The 23,333-nt window shown below is 38.1% G+C and overlaps 1 protein-coding gene across 1 annotated transcript in view; it reads right to left on the bottom strand.

Moving 5' to 3' along the window:
* Positions 1–4,596: 4,596 nt before the first annotated feature.
* Positions 4,597–23,333, bottom strand: part of LOC140169378 (uncharacterized) — a 66,420-nt gene continuing 47,683 nt past the window's right edge. Inside the window, exons 19-34 of the mRNA XM_072192636.1 lie at positions 22,510–22,650; positions 21,247–21,396; positions 19,983–20,093; positions 19,479–19,598; positions 19,234–19,353; positions 17,721–17,960; positions 16,725–16,832; positions 15,958–16,071; positions 15,176–15,289; positions 14,617–14,748; positions 13,679–13,927; positions 12,176–12,439; positions 11,184–11,270; positions 8,588–8,617; positions 8,351–8,470; positions 4,597–6,887 (exon numbers count right to left, since the gene is read on the bottom strand). Coding sequence (XP_072048737.1) covers positions 6,637–6,887; positions 8,351–8,470; positions 8,588–8,617; positions 11,184–11,270; positions 12,176–12,439; positions 13,679–13,927; positions 14,617–14,748; positions 15,176–15,289; positions 15,958–16,071; positions 16,725–16,832; positions 17,721–17,960; positions 19,234–19,353; positions 19,479–19,598; positions 19,983–20,093; positions 21,247–21,396; positions 22,510–22,650 — 2,351 coding nt within the window. The 3' untranslated portion in view covers positions 4,597–6,636. The remainder of the gene's footprint in view (positions 6,888–8,350; positions 8,471–8,587; positions 8,618–11,183; positions 11,271–12,175; positions 12,440–13,678; positions 13,928–14,616; positions 14,749–15,175; positions 15,290–15,957; positions 16,072–16,724; positions 16,833–17,720; positions 17,961–19,233; positions 19,354–19,478; positions 19,599–19,982; positions 20,094–21,246; positions 21,397–22,509; positions 22,651–23,333) is intronic.

The raw sequence follows: 23,333 nt of genomic DNA, 5'->3' as shown, positions 1-23,333 counted from the left end.
GCGAGACTCATTGGTGATTTTTACCAACTTTGGTGGCTCATAACTTCTTGTTCTGAACAGATATAAAGCTGCAATCTTGGATTCTAGCTAACCTTATGTCATATTTTTAGAATCTGGCTCTAAATTTCAGATATCTGCTTTCCTTTTTAAGTTATGAGCACCCAAAGTTAGTCATTTATTCAACCGCAAGTGTGATTTTGTCATTTTGGGGGTCCCCTGGTGCCAAAAATATGTGGTCATATGACTCAAATGTCATAGATACATTGTCTATAGGTACATATCTAAGACCACAAGCAAGTTTGAGCAAATCAAACCATTAATGGAGAAATGGGCGGTATCCGAAGTTGGGTTCGGGTGAAAATTTGCTGGAGACCCCCCCTCTTTCTGACCAATGGTTGACCATGTTGACAGTTGAAACATGAATTGAAATTTACAGCCCTGAAACATACTTATGAGACCTACCTAGAAACAAAAATTCAGCTTTGGTACTCAACTCATCATAGTTAGATGGCAGCTTGAAAATAGGGTGAAAAACCTACTATTTCTTGTCTAAGGGTGTTGAATTCAGCAACCATGACAATGACAATGTTTTGTCCTAAACTAAAGGTGTAGCAGTCGTTGATAGGATATGCAGCTTATAGAACACGGATACCTCATGTGGTATACCACTGTTACCCGGGGGTCACACCTTCTTGGCATTTTGAGATAGAGACCCAAAATAGGAATATTTACCAGAGTCTTATGAGGAGTAGCACCCCCGGTGGGGAAATTATTTTTTTATTATATTCTGTACTTTTTATCTTTTTCATTTGACCCAACTGGGGGTCTATACTTCTTGGAATTTCAAGATATCAAAAGGACCCACAATATGAATATTGACCCAGGTCTAACGAAGAGTGTCAACCCCGGTAGGAAAATTACTAATCGGGGTGTCATTGCGTCTTGGATCACATTTAAGAAACAATAATTCTATTTTATTTACAGCAACCACTGTAAAATGTCAATATCGTACTTCAGAAAATACTAAAATTGTACAATTATATATTTTAATATACATTATAATTGTAAAATTTAAAAAATCCTAAAAAGATCAACTTTGACCGATGTTTTAACTACTTTTTTAACAAACGTAATCGGACTTTTTGACCCCCTCCCTCCCTCCCTAACGAAAGGACTTTCGTTTATAGGGCTTCATCGAACTTTTGGGTTGTTCCCTAATATATAGATTCATCGGGTTGTATTCAAGTTTGTGTAGGATGCATATATATATTAGCATTAGTCCATTGCAACGTTTTGCAAAGTAGGGACCTGAGAGCACATTTCATTTCTGAATACGAGGAATGTCCTTCTGATATCAAATAATTTTGATTTTTTGAAATTCGCGATATAATACCAATTTTATGGCAAATTATTATAATTTGATATTGAGAAATGGTATGGGTTCTATAAGGAAGATCAAAATTGTCACTTTGAACTCTCAGTATCCTACAATATATAGCTATAGCGCCGGTTGAAGCTATGTGTGATTTGTGACGCCCTCAATTTTGATTGAATCTCTACTTTTTACATGATTGTAATGCCCAATGGTGTACTAAAATACCATGTGCAAAACTAAGCCTGAAGTGTTGTAATTACAATATTTTTATATAAAAATAGGAGATCTCTAGTTTTATTCAGAGTTCATCGATCGAGTGATGGCTAAACACATCGCGACGTGCATGTGTATTATTGAATCATTGAATCAGCGATGCATAAACTGTGTGAATACCGCTATTAGTCTTACCGCCATTTTGCCTGATGGTCACAAAAATGAAAGAAGACCGTCTTTGGTTGATATGAATTCAGGATCGAAACCGAGGACCGAAAGAATACTACAATTATATCGCAGTCCTTTGTCGATTAGCAGAACCTTTCACCGACAACCTATTTAACATCTGCCGCTATCAGTAATCGTGCTTTCTCGTAAAATGATTCACGCCATATGAGAAAGAGGGAATTGGCTTTCATTGTGATATTGCTGTATTCCGTTATGCCTTCAATGTTGACATTCATTTTCCCTCATTCCTTTGGCATTGCGTTATGTACGTGAGATGTTTTGACACCAGAGAGTTTCTTTTTTCTTGTAGTATTTCCAAATATAGATCTCAAGCGATATCGGATTTTCAATGATCTCGTCTGAGCCCGGTTAAAATTGGTAAAACAGCCGGACACAGACTAGCTGATATATGCTTTCAAACCATAGACTCTAGAAAGACCCATGTTATGAAGTACTTGCAATACATCTACTTTTTAGCAGCTCAAGGTTCAAGATATTTGTCATGCAAAAAACAACTATCAACCAGGGAACATCCAAGAGGCAAGCAAACGGCAACGGGTCTTTGGTAAGTGCATTTCATCTGAGAGTACTATATTAGAGAGGCGACACTCCGATCGTAAAACTGAGATTAGTGACATCATTGTTGCGTACCCATTATCATGATTATATATTTTAGGGTTAAGCAATATTGATATTAAAATCTAAGAGACGACAAGAACATAAGACAATTAAGACATAACTTTAATTCACTTGAAGTGTTTTATTATCTCGAGTACTAGTAACAGATCATCGTATATCTCCCGCAAGACTCCCGAACAGATCTAAACAGACTAAAGCACGGGGCTTATTACATCTCATTAGAACGATCAATAACCAGTGGCGGCGGAAGCAATGGAGGGGGGTCTAGCATATTTTGTGCCGGTATTACTGGGGCATTTGCGCGCGCAAAATGGTAAATTGGGACTTGTTTTTAGCCCAGAGCGCGCAATGCGCGGAAAAATGTGACAATTTTACCCTAGTATTTTGGCCCCAAACACGAGGGCTAAAAGGAAGATGCACAAGGCAACACCTCCCGGCCCTCCGTGTTTTCGTTGCCTGTGTCATTAACATAATAGTCTAAAATATACTACCAATTTCAGGGAAGTCAACGCACAATGCAATTTTTGTGAGGTTAGGAGCCTGGGCATATAAAGTTGTGCGAGGCATCGCACACATGAGCGCCAATCCGGCTTGAAATGTGTGTGTGTGCGGGGAGGGGGGGCATTCGACCTGAATTGTCAACAAGTGGCTGAAAAGAAAAAAGTTTTTCATTTTGCCCAAATGTGGGGGTCAGTGACACGTCCCTCTGCCCCCCCCCCCCCGGATTGACGCCTATGCTCGCACAAAATAGTTTTAAACACACTAGCCTTGAGTTATTATCTGTGGTTTCATGAATATGCCTGATATAGGGCGTGTGCAAAAAAAACGGGGTCAGGCAGGGGCATAGCAGGAGGGGGGGGAACGAAAAAAAAAGAAGAAATTCCCGGTTGCATCATTTTGATCCAGTATTATCGGACGCTAATAAACATACCGGGTTTCTTTTTATTAAAGAGAGAATGTACGGCATGTAAAGTCTTTAATCTTCCAAAAAAGGCCTTATTGGCACAATGTGCGCACGAAGATCTGGGTGAAAATTGCCTTCTTGTGACAATGTGCGCACGCAGCGCGGAAAATATTTCTATTTTACACTATTTTGGCCCATAATATAGATGGATTTTGATGGAAAACAACCTTCTTGTCCCCTTATTTCTTTTCATTTGCCTTCCTGATTTTCTCTCATTTTTTGTCTGTGGGGCACTTCTCTCTTTCAATTTTGTCGGGGGGGGGGCACTCAGCCCACCTTGCCCCAATCCCCCCACCATCACCACCACTGGCTACGCTACTAGGGTCAGGTTAGCATCAACATCACGCGATGCCACTCGATTTAGTTAGCGACCAAGGTGTCAATGTTTCCTCGCTTACCATAACGTGATTCAATCATCCAATCAGAAGTTGAGAAACCAAATGTTCGCGCTGAAGTATCAAAAATATAATTCGCTAGTAACTAGTGTGGAGATTTCGTGTTACTTAAACTTCAACTTAAAGAATTAGATGTTCTTTATTTATACGCACATATGTACTTAGTGAAAGGCTTAATATACCACAGCGTGATAATTTAATTTAACTATAATATAGGTTTTACTTTCTTTTGTTTAGAGCAGCTATTATCCTATTCTTGCATACGTATGGTTACTTGTTATCCCTGGAAACGGCACTCTCTTTTTGGGCGAGAAGCGTAAGGCGAGAAGCGTAAGCACTTCTCGCCCATTTACTCACGGTGTTGCAGAAAATATTCGTGCTGTCAATATACTGGTGAAACTACAGAGGCGATAGTGTATATTGAAATGTGTAATTATTACTTCATTTTGATATTCAAACAGCGCTATAAAGTCACCTTAGGCTGCAATACGTTTGTATTAAAAGAAATAATTGAAATACAACTTGAATGAACTAGAATTACTTGTATAAAAATCCGAAAGATGCAACAGAAATTTTCATTTCTTTGTTTGCTTAGCAGGATTGCCAGACTTCTAGACATGTCTTGACATGCGAGTGGTGCATGGAAGTCTTGATGGCGCCATTATTAACATCCTGTCAATTTCAATGAGTGACATCCCCGGGTTAGGGGCTGTGTAATAATAATGAGCCCTGGGGTGGTAAAATGGGTAAGGGCAAGTTTTTTTTTTTTTTTTTTGCTGCAAGCCAAAAGGAGGGGACAAGCAATTTTTTCCAGGTCGAAAGGGGGAATTTACGGGGCACCCTTTAAATATACATGCTCTGAAAGACTTAGAAAAACAGGACAGAGATGTTCAAATATGCGACATATTCCCTGCTCGCTACGCTCGCATTATATATCTAGATCATTTTCGAACTTTTACGGGGAGCTCAGAATTAATTGCACAGCCCCTTGTTGATTTATGCTTAAATACAGCTATTTGCGACTGCATATTATTCTACCTACTAGAGGTTAAATGTTGTGATGCCCCTGTCTCCACAAGCAATGCAGATTTTGATTATGAAAAAACAATTACACATAAAATCATTTCTGAGTTGTTTGTCCTCTTTATGTTAATGAATTGAAGGTATTATTACACAGTATAATTACCATGATAACAATAAGATACTTCCATATTAATTCCTCTTAAGAACATTAAAGAAGATTGCAACCATTGTTATAGTAATACAGGGTGTCCCTGAAAGAACTGTGATGTTATAATCGGATTAACTACCGAAGTGATGTAATAATCGGATTAACTACCATAGCAATAGGAGAAAACAATTTTTGATTACACCGCGCTGCACTATTAGTACGTTCAATCGGTACCTCTGGATTGAACCATTTCATGCTGATCACTCGCTCCTGTAAGATTAGTATCTTTGAAAAGAGCGGTATTGTTTTCAATCTATGATTGCAGACATACACAGGTGATGAGTGCAAACTGCTTGTAGTGCCACGCGATATAATTCAAATTTTTTTTCACCTATTGCTATGGTAGTTAATCCGATTATTACATCACTTTACCGGCTAATTACAATTTGCCGTAGGAGTAGTGATGTAACAGAATTAATTACCATAGCGAGCCGTGCCCTGCTCTAGACATCACACAGCTCCTCTACATTGCGCCATAGATTATAGTATCAAAGAATATGGATACAGATCGGGATCGTAATTCTATAGAATTTTCACATCATGTTGATCACTCGCACCTGTAACATTAGAGTCTTTAAAATAGTGGTATCGTATTCAATCTATACTGCGTACTAAAAGTATCCGTACACTTAAAGCAAAGCTACTTAAGGTACTAAAACAATTAAAAAATAAAGTGGTTGATAAATCGAGAATTTCCGTACGATGCGACTTTATTGCACAAAGATACACGCATTTGAATGGCAAAGGTAGAGTTTTTAAAGTGACAAAATTGGAAATTATTTCCTCCTTCTTCCTCCTATTTCCGCTGCCTATTGTTACATGCTCATTACTGCCTGACAGATGAAAGCCCACTACACTGTGTTCAATATCTGCGTGCTTCATGGGAAAAGTCAATGTAAATAACTTTTGAAAAGCTTACTTTTTATTCAATTTGCTACACTCAAAAATAGTATGGGCGGTCGCTAAGGTAATTAATCCTGTTACATTACTATTTCTACGGCGAATTCTCTGCTGTACACACACATGAGCTATGCTTTTAAAATTCACGCCTAATCATTCACTGAATGGTCAAACTGCTGTGCAAAAGCTTATGAAGTGACCAGGTTCTAAACTGTGATGCTTTTGTGTAGCAGATGACAGTGCTCAACCAAGCCTATTAAGGACAGTCAGTAGCCACTTGCTGAATGGCTGGGCTTCATATGGAATAGCAAAGAGATACCTCAACCAGCTGTCACTCACAGTAAAGGTTCGATAGCATTTTGTCAAAGGTCAAAAGTGGTATAAGGACAAAACTGAGAATGTTAGTACTAGGTTTTGTGGAATCTATTGGTTGAAAATTTCAGGGATTAATGCGCTGTTGCACTATAGTACTCTAATTACAGTTCTATCTTTTATTTGCTTTTATGCGATGCGATACAAAAACGTTAATTGTAATTATAGCAATAGCGATTATGTTCTATACTTTGTTTATAAGCTTTTATACTACTGGAAGAACCTTCCAAGCATTTTTAAATATCTAGTATAAAGGCCAAGTAAAGAAGAATTGGATTTTCAATATTCAGCCAGGCCAGAGACAAACCTATTTGTTGGCCTAATAGAAATCCTTCTCATCAACAGCCTTTTCAGATTTGAATTTGCCGCCAATACGTTTGGTGACAAGGCGGCATACAAAAAAGGATTGTATGCACACAACAAGGCATACAATGGTCAGCAAGATGTAGAGAAATAGGTATCCGGAGTAGAAGGATTGGGAATAGTCCACTTCACCGCTGCCTGGCTCACTATGCTCATTGTGCTCTATTATCACTTCACCGCTGCCTGGGTCACTATGGACATGGTGCTCTATTAAATCGATTGTAAAAAAAAATAATTGAAATAAATTTGATAATATTTATTCATAAGTATATTTCAGTGATATATCATCCTCTGGGCTTATATAATTTCAGGCCTGCAGCAAAACTAATTTGTGCGGTGGTCAAGGGTCCCCTTTGAAAGCTCCCCGGCAGTTGCAGTTGCAGGATCATCCTATGTAATCCCAGCTTACAATTCGCACCACTGCCCCACATTCCAGGCTCACATGCACATTTCCCGGAATGGTGGATACTCAAGTTGAATAGTGTGTAATTATGTGTGTCCTGACTTCTACCCGTGGTTAAGTACGTTAACAGTGGTGTAGCGTCATGGGGTGGGGGCACGTTCCCCAATCGATTTGAAAATTTTGAAAATCCCACACGAAAATTTCCGAAAAACGGCTTATACCCCCCTGCACAGCTCCCCCCACCATGGTCGGTGCCTCCCCAATATGATGATTCACTCAACGCCACTGAGCACTGGAATGGTATTTAAAATCTTGTGACTTGCCTAATTTCCATATTTTGACTATTTACAAGCAAGATTAATCAAGAAAACCCCAAACAAGAAAAGCCTTCAAAAAGGGATGACGGGTTTCATTAGTAAGTTCAACTACATGGCATTGCCTATACTTGACAATAGATCTGTAGATATTAACATTTGTTTCAACTTTTACATGTGTCCAATGACTAGATTAAAAGCATCTGAAAGGTTGAGAAGCAAAAACTTAGGCCCTGCCTGATTATCATATCTGAATGTTGCTATCTTCAGTAGATAGCGCGTGGTTAGCAATGCACATGCTGCATTAATTTGAGAATCATAATTTCACTTTTAATTGGTCAAGATATGTTGGGAAAGGCTGAATATCGTTTAAAATGTTCATTTTAAACATTTTTTTGCTCCCTTAAGAGATCACGTCACTAAATCAGGTCCAACCCTACACGTATCTGACTGAAGAAATAACCAGTGTTTCCATTCGCTGACCATACCGGGTGCATTAAAAAAGTTTGAAATGAAGGCTGATATGCCAATTTTTTGGTGATAGTTGTGCTCTGTGGATGTTTTTCTTATCATCCAAGCATCAAAATATGAAAAATATTACAATTCTGAAATTGTATGAAGGTTGTTTGGTTCCATGCATCAACTGATGTCACACTGAGCACTGAGGCACTGAGCTGTAGAGTTTGGTATGGTTTACATCATGTTCAATACTCCACTGCGAAAAATCGAGCCGCTCAACTACCAAAGAAATGTTGGTTCTAGGGTAGAATATATCATAAACTTTTGGCAAAATGGTGTTTTGAATGCCCTAGGATGTTATCTTCATCTTGATATATAGTTGAAAACGTGTTGGTGTTGGATTGAAGCTGGACACGATTTAACCACATATCAAATCAAGTTACAATCAGGTTGATAATGGACGAAACGTAAAATGAAAGAGACAAAATTCTTACTATCTTCAGTGAATGCAGAGGCAGGATAGAAGCATGCAGGTTCAAAGGTGTCGTCCAAGTCATTCTTACCAGCACATATTCCACCCAACAAATCACAGTAGGGGCCGCAATGTTGATTGTCTGTTTAGATGATGAAAAAAGGGCAAACAGTGGAAATAGTTGATTTGGGTAGAAATTTATAGGCCTACCCTGTAATTATTGCAAATAGTTTACACCGTCTGTTGCTCTGTTACTTACCCTCTGTGTCACGCTTCTTTCTTCTTGGGTCTGCAAAAAGAATTGATATCGATAAATACTTGTGGCAACACATAGGCAAACACTGCACAAACAATTGAGAAATATTCAATTACGGTTTCAATAAAGATTGTCAAACTCAAATATTGTGCACGTCGTCTTATTGCCCGGGGCGCTTCATTTTTTCTGCAACCATAACGGGACGCAAAAAAATTATAACCCATAGGAACACAAAGGAAAGGGTTAGGGTTAGGATTTAATACAAAATTTGCGTCCCGTTATGGTTGCAGAAAAATTTACGCGCCAGGGGCAATGGTATTGACATAGGGGCATCATGCGTGACCACGGAGTCTCAAAATGGATCTGGGAATGTACCTCTAAACATGAATAAGTGTATAATGATGTATATTCATACGTAGCGGTAAACGTAAATAGAAAGCAAATTTTATACTTCTACGCTACTCAAATTTGGTACACTCACCGGAGCGCTTTCACCGGGTCAACCGGCGTCTTCAGCGGATGTTATTGCTCTGAAGATTGTTGTTGCTAGTGATGTAGTACTAGGACACCTCCGATGACGTCACAGATGTTGATGACGTCAAACTTGAAGATGTTGTGCCGCCCCCTTGGTTCCGGGGGGGTCAGGAGCTTGTCCCAGACAGGGTCGATGTCCAACCCTTTGTCACGGTTCAGTCTGGGTCTTTTAGTTCTGATATGGATTGCTTCCAAGACCCTTCGAGGGAAGTCCTTGGACTCCCTTTCTAACACTTTTACGTTCTCCCAGTCAATCTGGTGTCCTTTGCTCCTGTCGACGTGTTCCTTGATCGCTGACTTGGAACTGGCCGCTTTGGATTTATGTTCTGTTAGCCTCTTTTCGAGCTTGCGTCCAGACTCGCCAATGTATAGGGAGTCACAGTCTTTGCAAGGGATGCTGTACACGACACCAGATTGCTTTTCTTGTTCCGTTTTGTCCTTTGGGGAGACAAGAGATCTGCGCAGAGTATTCTGAGGTTTAAAAGCTGTGCTAACACCTGCAGAGTTGAAAGCCCTGCGCAGCCGTTCCGAAAGTCCTTCCACGTAAGGCAAGGTAACAAATATGCCCTTCTTATTGCTATCTTCGTCGCTGTCCTTATTTTGTTCTTTCTGTTTTGGACGAGCCCTGAACAATGTCCAGTCTTGATAGCCGCTCTCGTGTAGCACCTCCTTCACGTGTCTTATCTCCTTAGATCTGTCGTCAGGATCAGTAACAACCGTCTCCGCTCTGTATAACAGGGTTCTCACAACACTCAGTTTGTGTTCCAGCGGATGGTGCGAGCAAAATAATACTGACTTGGATTTTCACCGATCCGTCCTTTGTTCGTGAAATTAGCGTATCGAGGATAGGGAGTTGCCCGTCTCCCTCTTCCTCGCGCGTGAATTTGATATTAGTACTACATCACTAGCAACAACAATCTTCAGAGCAATAACATCCGCTGAAGACGCCAGTTGACCCGGTCAAAACGCTCCGGTGAGTGTACCAAGTTTGAGTAGCGTAGAAGTATAAATTTGCTTTCTATGTATAAGTGTAATTATCTATAAACAAGTACTAGTTTTCGGAACTTATACGGCAATTGAAATACTAGAGGACCTTACCCGCATGTTCAGAACCTCTCATCAGTGCATTGTAACTTATAGTCCTGAAGCTGCTTTCATTTGCCTAAAAATGGCGGACACTTTACTTTTGCAGTGCCCTGGGGCACACACACGTTAAGGTTTGATGCAGTTTTGGCGCTAAAAATTGTAGGACAATTAATCTCTTTACCTCTACAATACAATACCCGTCTTTTCAAATATACTGTAAAGATCTTACTGGTGCAAGTGATCAGCATGATATGGTTCAATGCAGAGGTACCGCGTGAACGTACCAGTGCAGCGCGATATATTCAAAAATTGTTTTAACCTATTGCTATGGTAATTAATCCGATTATTACATAACTTTGCCAGCGTATACGTACAACCCGCCCGACGTACAGTGCCTGATCGTGAAAAAAGGCCCATTTTACGTGAAAAATATCACGCATAATACCCCCTGCCCCTGATTAAAATTGGACTTTCATATGAGACACTTTTGACAAAACACAAAAGCGAACCTTCTCGTGCTTACACACACGCACACCCTACATATAAATTATACGTACAAACATATCGTCGGGTGCATCACATACTGGTCTATCTTGAATTTTTGACTTTTTTGAGAAAATTGGTATATAGTTCTTTTTTACGGAGCTCTTCCAATACAACAAATTACAGACTTCAATTTTTCCTAGATAATTAGTTATAAAATGTTTAATTTAAACTATCTATGATTTTTTCAAAATACGTATTTTCACATACTGATCTATCTCGAAAAAAACACACATTTCTAGAAAATCGCAATTGAAAACCACTTTCATTAAAATCCAAAGTCCAATTAAATTATAGAAAGGTTAACTTAATACTAAGATTTTCAATTGCGATTTTCTCGAAATGCGTGTTTTTCGAGATAGACCAGTATGTGATGCGTCCGACGATATTATCATCACTTTAGATCTTTTTTCATTGCAAACAAATTTATAATTACCTATAGGTCCACATAAGTAAGTTAAATCATTTTGATAGCACCTCATCTCGCCAATGCAGGGATTGCTATCACACGGTCGGTTGCTCTCTGTAAAGACAATAAAAAGCATGTAACAACACCAAATATACGAGACTTGATTGCAAAGCTGCCAGGATTTAAGAGGAGTGTTGTGAACAATTCCTTTGAGGTGTAAAATAAATGCAACATCATTAGTACCGCGAGGGATGCTGCTAAATCCTTATTCTAGTAAACTTCGAGAATGCAGACCCCTTTGTGTAGTAAGTGTGTATTTTGGACACAGTCTTATTACCGAAAGACTTTCAAGCGTCCGTCAATATCCTCTTGAAATGTGGCACAGTATCATTATCTTCGTGTCAAAAATGGCCGTGGTAGTAGGCGAATACACTAGTTCTTCAACAGCTACGCATGGCGATTCTGTTCGAGACAGGCCGAGCGACTCAGGCTAAGCGCATCACCTGGACGATATGAGATACCATAGCGTTTCTATTTATTAGCTGAAATGATACGTCCTCTTTGACGTTGCCAACACAAAATTCGATTTGTTGTCAGTTGTTTGTTTTCAATACACTCACTGGAAGTTCAAGCCACTAAGATACGATTATCATATTCTTTCAACACATATATTTAACTGCAATTCCACCGAAAGGTTTTTCAATTGTGCGAAAAAAATTGTTGGAATGAACTGCATTGATGTACGCATTATGTAATCGTTCATTTCTTCGCAACCAGTCAATGGAATCAAATAACATTTTCGTATGTGATGCACAACACAATAATCTATGCGCTACATTTTAAATTGTTTGATTCTGATGTCTATTTCTCGACTCAATTTTATTCGCTTGGTATTTTTTTTCTGCGACATCAAGTATAAATTAGTTTGCATGTACCTTGCGAGCATGAGCTCGCAAAACAGGAAGTGTTAATGCATTGTAGTACAGTTTACCAAAAAGTTTTTTTATTACTTTACATACCCAACACAAAAACGCGATAGGTGCATGTCGCTTCAGCTCCAGGGCTTCCAAATACATAAATGATTTCAGTGAGACCAGTTGGGAACAGGGAATCGCTTCGTAGACCATTATGTGTTCTGCTTGGTATTCCTGCAGGACTGGATGCTGGTTCAACCCAGTTCAACCGCGCTTGACCAGGTTGACTAAGGACAGTATGTTGGTCGACAACCAATTGAGAACTGTCAGAATTGCAACCAGATACGGTAGGCACTCGACGTCCAGCAACTGCATAAGAATAAAATAAATTGATCATGAAACGTGTGAATTTAAATGTTTCTGGTGGAAATTAGAGTAGGCAATATTCGAGTCAAGATCCTGATAGTGCAGTTTTTCCATGGAAACGATATAAACTCATTGAAACTTCGCAACAGCTCGAATAACTCAAAAGTTTCAGTGGTGTGTTTAATAACTTTTTTCTACTTGGGGTTTTACAAAGGCTGTTCAGAACACTAAGCGGACAACAATAATACAGATGATAATTATTATGTATCAACTTGCAAGTTTTGCCACTCACTGTTACAGCCCATTTGGGTGTTTTATAATGTTTTATAATTTGCATAAGGCGTAGATGAAATGAAAACAAAAACAAATACTTTGGTGATGAATAGGCCAGCCATATTTTTTATTTCTGGACTAGCGAACGTTTTTCCAGACTATCTAAGATTATTTGATTTTCGACTAGCCAATCTAATTATTTCCAAAGTAGCGAACCTTATTCTATTTTTAGACGAGCGAACCTTGATATTTTGTGGACTAATGAACCTTGGGATTAGCGGTCATTAGGCCGGGTTGAAATAAAACATGTTTGTCGTCCGGGTTTTCCAAAAAAAGAAGGAAACAAAAGGAGGATGAGGGGCTTCTTATTTTTTTAAATCAAAAAATAGGTGTGAAAACCCATATTAGGCTCTGTATTTAGCGGTCTTTTTATTTTATTCTCCTGGTAGGTATGCCACCTCAAATGATCACAGAACCTTCTAGAAGTGTTTCTTGTATATGAACTATAGAAAGTATCTCAACTTTCAAGACATCTTTTTTCAAAAGTTATAACTGAATTTCAAAAAAATAAAAATAAATTTGAAGCAGGTTAAAAAAAAGGGAGCGGAAGGGTACAAAAACACGTTTTATTTTTTACTTGGCCTTATGTTCGATCTAGCGAACTTTTTTTTATTTTCTGACTACCGAACTCTTTTATTTTTCTGACTAGCGTACTCTATTTTCTGACTAGCGTACCCTATTTTCTGACTAGCGTGCCCTATTTTCGGACTAGCTATTTTCGGACTAGGGAACATATTTGTATAGAACTTCCATACAATATTCTAGGGGATATGGGCAAAATATCTCCCCTCCCCAATAACGACCAGGTAAACAAATGGTTCCACAACACCCCCTCCTTTGTTCGGGATGCTAGCGCTGTCGAACTATGAGATGTCGCGATTTACTGTAGGCTCTGGTGGTGCGACTTACCGTTGACAGTAACAGCAAACACACACATTGCGCTGTTCCCCGCGAAATCAGTAGCTGTCGCATTAACGACCGTTGTACCGATTGGGAAGAAACTTCCTGGTTCATTGCTGTACACGATTGTGACATCTCGCCCACTGTTGTCGGTGGCAACTGCTCGAGGAAAGTCCACTGTAATGAAACTTGTTCCATCGTTGTTGATAGTTCTATTTTGGTTGGCTGGACAGAGCGGCCACGGGGGTTGAGTGTCATCTGCAAAACGTATATGTATAATTATGGTCAGTGGCGTAGTCAGGGTGGAATCATGGACCGTTGTACATTACAGGTCGTTGGTACACACGTGTGTACCTACAATGTCCTACAGTCAATGGGGAATATGGGGCTGTGCAATAGTTATGAGCCCTGGGGGAGTGTAAAATTGGAAGGGAGGAATTTGGTCAGTATTGCACTGAGCGTGGATGGGGGGGGGCACTTGACGGTGATATTATGTTTTTTGTCGGTACATTTACAAGTTTGGGCCCCTCCACTCAGGCCCGTACGCAGGGGGGGTGCGGGGGTGGTCAGTATGGGGACTTTAGATGTCATTGACCGTGAAAAAGTTACTTTCTGGGCACAAATGTGCAAAACTTTGCAAAAATGTGCAAGTTTGAAGCAAACATGTCTACATAATGAAAAAAAAATCGTTAAAAAATATGCAGATTTGGTGTGAATTTGTAAAAAAAAGAGGGTCATTGGATGCAAGCTGAAGAAAAAGAGGGTCATTGGGTGTAGAGTATGCCTTAACCACTAGTTAGTTAGACCTATACCATAAACGATACCGCTTTGAATGCCCATATCTAAATTATTGTATATCTTGTGTAACAATAACCAGACGCATTAACTGCGAACATACCACGGCACTGGAAAGGAAACCTTCCCTAACTTTCCCTTAATTAACTTACCCAGTGTTTCACAACGACTACCAGCATATCCGTTAATACAGATGCAGTAATAGTCTCTGCCTTCGTTGTATAACATACAATAACCACCATTAAGACATGGTCTTGGTGTACATAAATCCGTCCCCGTAAGAGCTGGAAAAATTAAAAGAGCGCAAAACATTAAAATGAAATTAGATTATAAGTATTTTCGTGACACAAGAGAATTGATTAGGTAAACCATATAACAGACTGGGACATTTCCCCGGTTCCGGCACTCAGTGTATACGCGGGTACTCGTCGGCGAACTTTGAAAACACCTTTTTGCATAAATTTCGCAAAATTTTCAGGATAGAAACACCCTATTTTTAGCGATTTCCCTTCTCCTTTTTCTCTAAAACGCGAATTATATTTCTAATATTCCTTCATGACGGGAACGCGTAGGATACGTATAATGCGCGCCACTTGCGGTGGTACGAGTCGTTTTTCACTTGGTTTTGACAAATTATTCCGGGTAAATTAACTCCAATTTAGCCGCACAAACCTGATTGAACCGCTTCAGTCACATGGAAACAACACTTACGAGTTTGGCAGGTAGATCCGGTATATCCTGCTACGCAAAGGCATGAGAACTGATTAACACCATCTGTGCATGTGCCACCATTTCTACATGGGTCGCTGATACATTCATCTATATCTGTTAATTGAATAATAGGTCACTTGTGATTATTAGGATTTATATCTGATTTGTTTCTGTTTTCGGATGCATTTTCCTACCCCTGTTCAGATTGGGAGCTCATGCCCACAACTATTTTGAATATCTTTTCCCATACTACTATCACTTAAGAACACTGTCATCGTGTCACGTCAAACAATCATGGAAGGAGATCACAAATTGTTTTAAAAAAGGCCATGATTTTAAGGACATCGTTTTTCAAAAGTGTTGTATTTAGTGTCTATCACCATGCTACCCCATTCTAAGTTCAGATGTACCGCATGAAAAACGTGTACATTCTGCAAATCAGTGTTAAGAAAGGTCATTACATTTGATAACGTTACATAATATTCATATTATAGGCCTATATAACAACGTCAGTAGTTCACGTACCGCGCTCAAAGCTAATCCTCTTAACTGCGTCTCGAATTACCAAATGCGTTTACCAATTCTGCATGGAATTAACACGTGCCGAATATAATGAATAATTGATCATCTAGAATTTTATTGACTATAAACATGTGGTATTACAGTCTCGCAAGATGTTCAGAGCAAAAAGTGTAATCATCCCTGTAACTCTTTCTCCTTGTGTAGGTATGTTAAGCTCGACGGAAATAGTCACCCTCCTTCCGAACTAGCATAGTACTTACTACTTTCGCATCTAAATCCCGTGAATCCAGGTAAACACCGACATGAGAATTGGTTGATATCATTAATACACGTGCCACTATTCAAGCATGGGAAACTGGCGCATTCATTAATATCTATAAAGAAAACAAAAATGTATAAATGTATGGAACAAGCTCAAATTAAGGACAATATTTAGGACTGTGCAATAATTATAAACCCTCTCGGCATGATGCAAGCGTAGCGAGCAGGAAATTTAGAATATTTGAACATTTCTTTACCAGTTTACATAGGCTTGTTTCTGCGTGACAACATTTACTTTACATTTACTTTACATTTACCTTTTCAGCTTGACAAAAATCATCCTCCCCAAGGGCGCAAAATTCTTGCACAGCCCCTTGATACTGAGAGAAATTGCCAGACTTGCAGTATTGGGACCCCTCACTTACGGGCGACATTTATGAGCGACTGATTTTGGGCAAATTTGGTAAACCTACGTCCGGGTTAAAATTGCTCATGAATATGAAGCAGCCAGGCTGGATGACGTCATGGGAAAATGTAAGCCAATAAAAAAGGAACTCGTTCGTTATCATTGCAGACTGTATGTGAGGGACCAAAACCAAACTGGCTGCTGAGGAGACTAGTATCGAATGTGCCTCAGAACACTATAGATCCCTGGTTGGAGCATAATACTCGTATTAGGGTCAGAATAATTAGGTATACATTTCAATATATTACACATTTTCGTTAATAATGCTTCATTTTTCAAGTTAACACTGGTTATATTTACCAATTTCGCACTGAATTCCAGTCCAACCAGGTACACACCGACAGAAATATCGATTTCCTCCATTAATACAAGTTGCTCTGTTGCGGCATGGGTTGCTGAAGCATGGATCTAAATTGGTGTTGTAGTGGTAATTAAGACAAGAAAGAGATATAAAATTATAGCCACAAACACGCAAAAGAAAAGTCAATTAAACAACTATCAACTAATTAATCAAAATTAATAATGAAATATTATTGGCCAATAAATCGCCAATCATTTAATACAAACATTAAATATCACAATCACTACAGTCAATTAATTGATGTTTCATGAATTATAAGGACCGACCAAGCATCGACTGTCGATCGAGAGACTGAACAAATTTGGCTCCATTGCCTAAGAGTAAACTAAAACACAAATCATATTCTGGAAAGAAGAGACGGGTTCAAATGAAAATCACATCACGATGTGTGTATGCGCATCTGTTTTTCATATCTTATATGTTTGTTTTGTTCTTGTCCCTCTTTCGGTACATACGATAATTTTTAACGTATGCAATATCATTCCCCTGCATGCAATATAATTCCCGCAGTCAAAACCTTAAATAATGTTAAAAGTGACATTGATTTCATCTTTAATTCAATTTAAAATAAGTTATTGTGCAGGTGAGATGTTTTTTATGCAAGAGGAATCAGTTACGCAATAAACACGATAAGTCGCTTATAGACACATCTAGGATTAGGTGGGTCGTTGAATTCAGCAGGTAAGTCATTGACTTTAACATAGTTGTACGGGTTAATGTTATCTGACCAGGATTCAGGAAACATGCTGCCTCACTGGGGCATAAGGGGGAAAATGCTCCCCAGTCAGAACTCTTGCCCCCCCCCACAATGCCCCCCAGTAAAAACCCAAAATTACGAAAATTCCCCCTTTTTGCGGAAATTTTGCGCAAAATTTGTTGAGTTTGCCCCATGATTCCTTGACGTCCAGGTAGGTGGGTCGGACTGCTAAAATTACCTTGAGAGCTGGACACAGTGACAGTGAAAGTACAGCTTCCCATGCTGTTGTTAATGTCTGAAGCCGTTACTGTCACACGTGTTACTCCAATAGGGAAGTAATTGCCGGACGGGTTGTACTCGATGTTGTAAGGTGGGGATCCTCCCATAACTAGTCCTTCTCTATAAAACACCGTAGCGCCAGGCTGACCCAGTTGTGCTTGCACTGCTTGATTTGTTGGGCATATCAATCGTAGAGGAGCTGCAATGTCAAGATGAATCCATAGAAAATTTGAAATTGTAAAGAGAAAACACCATCAACATAACTATGCCAGTCAACATTAATTATGTTTATGAAGTTTGAAACCGTTCTTGTTTGTTTTGATTTGTCTGAGTAATGATATGATGCATACTAGACGGTGTCGCGAGGCGTCGCGACGAGTATCAGTGCCACACCAATATTTGGTCAGTATCAATTGGACGGCCAATCCGGATGACATTATATTCCATGTGAAATGCCAGTTTGATTTTTTAAATTTTAAATATGAAATAAATAAGAACGAAATAAAACAATGAACTCGGAATTGGTGAATGTCACTTTGGTCGTGATGGAATGGTCTCCCAGCTGATGTTAGAAATCTCTACAACTTTCTGCTTTCTTTTCTTTTAACTTCCTTGGTGCAATATAGCTATTTTCGATAATTCAATATAATATGTGACCTGTCACGGTGAATGAGCCGTAAATTCCTCCCCCGGTCAAAATTGTTTTATTTCGTGTTTAGAAAATATACATCATAAGCTTTAAACTGGTATATTATTTGACTTAAAACGATATCCAGTAGATGGGTTATTGTTTGTTTAACTTTGCTCCTTCAACAAAATGGTAGCTTTTTTCGTTTCTACGTGTGTCTCTTTTTCCACATTGCTGGCAATAAATATCAAACAGTCATAATTGGCGCTCATATCAAATCATCCCCAAGTCAACGAGGTTCAAGAAAGTTCTCTAATTGTTCATTGTTGGTTAAACATACCTATACAAAATACAATGCCCGGTAACCCACCACTTGAACAGGATTTAGCCAAAGCAAACAAAGACCAGCGCTATTAAAAATTATATTGCCATCTAAGGTAGAAGCTTATTACGCTCTTCAACAATAGGATTATTGATTGGTGTTAGACTATCAAAATAAGATAGATGTCGCGCCAGCTAGAGATGCCGATGAATTCGACCTGCATGCACAGTTTACACTGTAACTCAAAATACAATTTAGGGAATTTACGGCTCATTCATGCTGTATGGTCACATTATGTTTAATCATATATATTAATATTCTCCTAAATATATGTGTATGTTAAACTGTGGTCAATGTTTTGTATAATGTTCTTTAGTTTGATGTGTGTATCAGGGACCCCAGTTTGTAGGTCTTGTGCCTGTTCGGGTTAGCCTTTTGTACCACACATCGTATTTGATGTATTGATTTGATGTTTTTGTGCAATAAAGGTAATAAAAAAACTAAAACATTTATATAGCTTACGTTGTGTTTGTATTTCGCAAGTAGGCCCAGAATACTGACTTGTACAAGTACAAATGTAATTTGTACCTACTGAGGTGCATGTCCCGCCATTTTGACATGGACCGCTTTGGCATGGATTCACTGCAAAGAGAACAAATTTAATGTGATTCATTTTTCCCATACAGCATGTATAGCAAAAAAAAATATTTCCAAACATGAAATTTTATCTAAACGAAATGAAAGAATCCCTGAATAGTAAGGCGTACCTGGTATAGGTATTTCGCAAGTAAGTCCAGAATACGGACTTGTACAAGTACACATGTAATTTGCACCTACAGAGGTGCATGTCCCGCCATTTTGACATGGACGGCTTTGGCATGGATTCACTGCAAAGAGAACAAATTTAACGTTATTCTTCTCTTCCATCACAGATTAAAAAACAGAAAAAAAACAAGAGAAAAAACCCCCGAAACAAACAAAAACAAAAAGCAAAAACAACACAAAAACAAAACAAAACAACATCAAGAACAAAATAACATTTTTCTAAAGGTTCCTCGACAGCCTTCAGCATAATAAAGCCCATTTTTATTAATTCGTTACTCGATTAACGATCACGCGACGTCCAGGTTATTGTTGTTGTTATTGTCACTATTATAGTTTATTATTTATTATTATTATTATTATTATTATTATTATTATTATTATTATTATTATTATCATTATTTTTATTATTATTATTATTATTATTAACATTATCACATTATCCGTACCTTCACAAATAACTCCAGTGTAGTTTGGTGCGCATGTGCAGAGAAAATAAGTATTGAATGAAGTACATGTCCCCGCGTTCTGACACGGATTACTCATGCATGGATCATTAACTTAAAAATAATAAGAACAAAGTTGAACAATAATAGCCAGTGGCATTCAGTATGTAATGAAATGATTACATGCATATGCTAAGATGATGTAATGGTTGTTTGATAGCTCATATACTGTATTAACTTGTAAGCAAAGTTGAACACTGATGGCGCTAATCATCTTAAATATTGTTTGCATATTTACTTGTATGACATTAAAACATCAGAAAAATGAGTAACAACCCAGCAAACACAAAACGTTTTCGACATCATTCGCAAAAGGTTATAAAAGGTTGTCAAACAACGTTTAAATGTCGGGTTATATAAAGGGTATATTAAGAGTATAAAACGTTTTCATAACCTTAAAAAACATTTTTGATAATCTACTGCTCAGTAAACAAAAATGTTTTACAGAAAACGTTTAAATGTCGGTTTATATAAAGGGTATAAAAACGTTTTAATAACATTCCAAAAACATTCTTGAAAACTTGATACAAAACATTCTAAACAGAATGTTATTTTGGGGTTGAAAACATATTTTGCGAAAAATGTTTACCCAAAATATTTTCAATAACGTTTTAAAAACGTTTTCATGACCTTTGTATAACCCGACATTTAAATGTTATTAAAAGGTTTTGAAAAAAACATTTTAAGAACATTTCTGTGATTGCTGGATTCAAACATTTTGACATAATGTTATTTAAGTATTGGCACAATATTTGGCAAAAATGTTTGTAAAAATAGTTTACAATAACATTTTTGAAAACATTTAAAAATATTGTTGTAGTGTGTTTTCATACAAAACGTTTTAAAACGTTATCATGACCTTTATATAACCCGACATTTTAATGTTATTAAAACGTTTTTACCTAAACCAAAAGCCAAAATATAACTTATTTAAAACGTTTTTAAAACGTTTTTGTGTTTGCTGGGAAATATCATTTGTACCATGAAATGATAGGATTAACTCATATTATTGGGCTAAATTGAACTTAAAATATATGTAAATAGCGCCCTCAATTTGCACACAGCTATACATCAGTAAATAATACATTAAATAAAGGACTAAAAGGGCGGTGAAGGAGGAAGGTGGGACGAATAATTTTTAACGCTTTCGCTTCACCATTCATCCAGAATACAGAAAATGATCTCGTTGTACAAATTACAGTCTTACTAGTGAGTTGGCATTCTCGTCCAAAATATCCTCTCGGGCAAGAGCAGATGGCTGCATTTCTTTCTGCGTAGCTGAAGTAAGCGTTGGTACAAGTTCCTCCGTTTCTACATGTTAAACCCATTGTGCACATATCGAGAAAAGGATTATTCGCTGTAACATTAAATAACGACAAATTAAAGTATGTTGTAGTAGCATCCTAAATAATCATAAATAAATACAACTAGATTTCGCGGTTCTCGGGTCGGGCGCTTCTCGTGATAGGCCTATTTCTAATTACCCAAACCCGTTACCCATATACATGCCCTGACTTTTTTAAACTACTATGAAATGCGTCTCTCAATGATCAAGACCTAACTTGACACAACTTCGGTAGTTCGGTAGGCCTACCCATAATCGGGAAAACCATCATTCGCCTCTTCCAAGCCCTGCCCTGCTACCACATTTAGAGAAACCGAAATTAGTATCTGGACGTGGATATATAGGCCGTTACTAAAGTAATGAAATCAATCGCAAGAAACGTGAACGCAAACACGGTTATAGGCCTTACCATAACTGATAATTTTTATGCTAACCATTCTGAAAATAAGGCCTATTATTATTGGTCCGATAAGATGCACCTGTTAGTCACACTGTAATGCTTTCCGATGCGCGCACTGTACTCCGCGATAGCGCGCGGACGGACGGGCTGACGGACACGCCGTTATTAGTATTAAGATATACTTAGTAAATTACGCGGTGCGTAAAATCAAATCACAATATGACACTGTGAACAACCTTTTTCCGGCTTTAAAAAAATAAAAATTAGGGGTAAACTTAACATGCACTTTTAAGAGACTTTTCGTCTAAACAAATAAAAGCAAAATAAGCAAAAAGGAGCTTAAAAATGATCATACCTGCAGGTATCCTTATCGGCTTTTGAAGTTCACCAAAGCAGATATTACCATTGGGCCAACTGGGCCATATGGAAGAACAAGGGAATACTTAAATTTTCCCCTGAATATGGACCCAGTATAAAGAAGAAATAAACAAACAAACAAACCATGGACAAGAAAGTCCACATGCACGACTTATCACAGGTAAAAACACAATGTCCGGGGGTCATAGAATTGGAGTTGAGAGCGCCTCCCCCGATGAAAATAAATTGAAAAAAGTATTCTACATTAAATAACATTTCCTCGTAGGAGGTTTTAAAACTGGTTCCAACTTGACACATAATGCCTTGTATATTTTTGCTGCTCAGCGACGAATCCATTTAACACTTACCAACACTAGAAATACAATTTCGACCACCATATCCATTCGCACAAAGACAAGTATACTCGTTTAGCCCACCAATGTTCTCCATGTCGTAACTGGTGAAACATTCTCCAAAGTTGCATGGCCGATTATTGCAGGCACTAGTTGCTGAAATGTTATCAATGTCAATTTATGCAATTATTGTCACTTTGCATACAAATGAAGAATGTACACATAGTATGCTATATTCTATATCTTTTTAATTCTTTAGATTTTTCTTCCAAAATTTTATGATAATAATATGCAATCATTAAGGAAGTTCACAATACATATGGACGCGAAAAACATTGGAAATTTGCAAAGAAACAACATCATAAACTTCACCGCTATCACTCGAAATATCTCGCACTTTTTAGATTACGACGGCGAGTGCGGCCTCAGAGTTAGTCTCCTACGCAGCCAGTTTCGTTATGATCCCTCCACGTGTGGAGGGAGCGTAACCAAACTGGCTTCGTAGGAGATTAAGATTTGCGATCGTTCCGACATATTATCATAATCTGAAAAATTATGATAATATGTCGCACCAACAGAAAATTATCCCGTTTTACTACAAATAGGGCGAATTTGACATCTTGCTCATAGATGTAAGTTGGAACATGTGTAAGTATTACAAATATGCCAAAAAATCGGTGCTGAAAAAAATAAACGTATATTCTGAAAAAAGATCGTACATTAAGGTTTTAATATACTGGTATATATCTGAATGTGATTATATATATCTATAAAATACACAATCTATCGTGTAACAACGCCATGAGTAGTACATGAACGTGTAATCAAAATTCTGAAGA

Source organism: Amphiura filiformis, chromosome 14 (genome assembly GCF_039555335.1).
Source record: "Amphiura filiformis chromosome 14, Afil_fr2py, whole genome shotgun sequence".
NCBI classification, from domain to species: domain Eukaryota; kingdom Metazoa; phylum Echinodermata; class Ophiuroidea; order Amphilepidida; family Amphiuridae; genus Amphiura; species Amphiura filiformis.
Note: the sequence above shows the minus strand (reverse complement) of the source record. Positions and strands in the feature narration are given on the sequence as shown.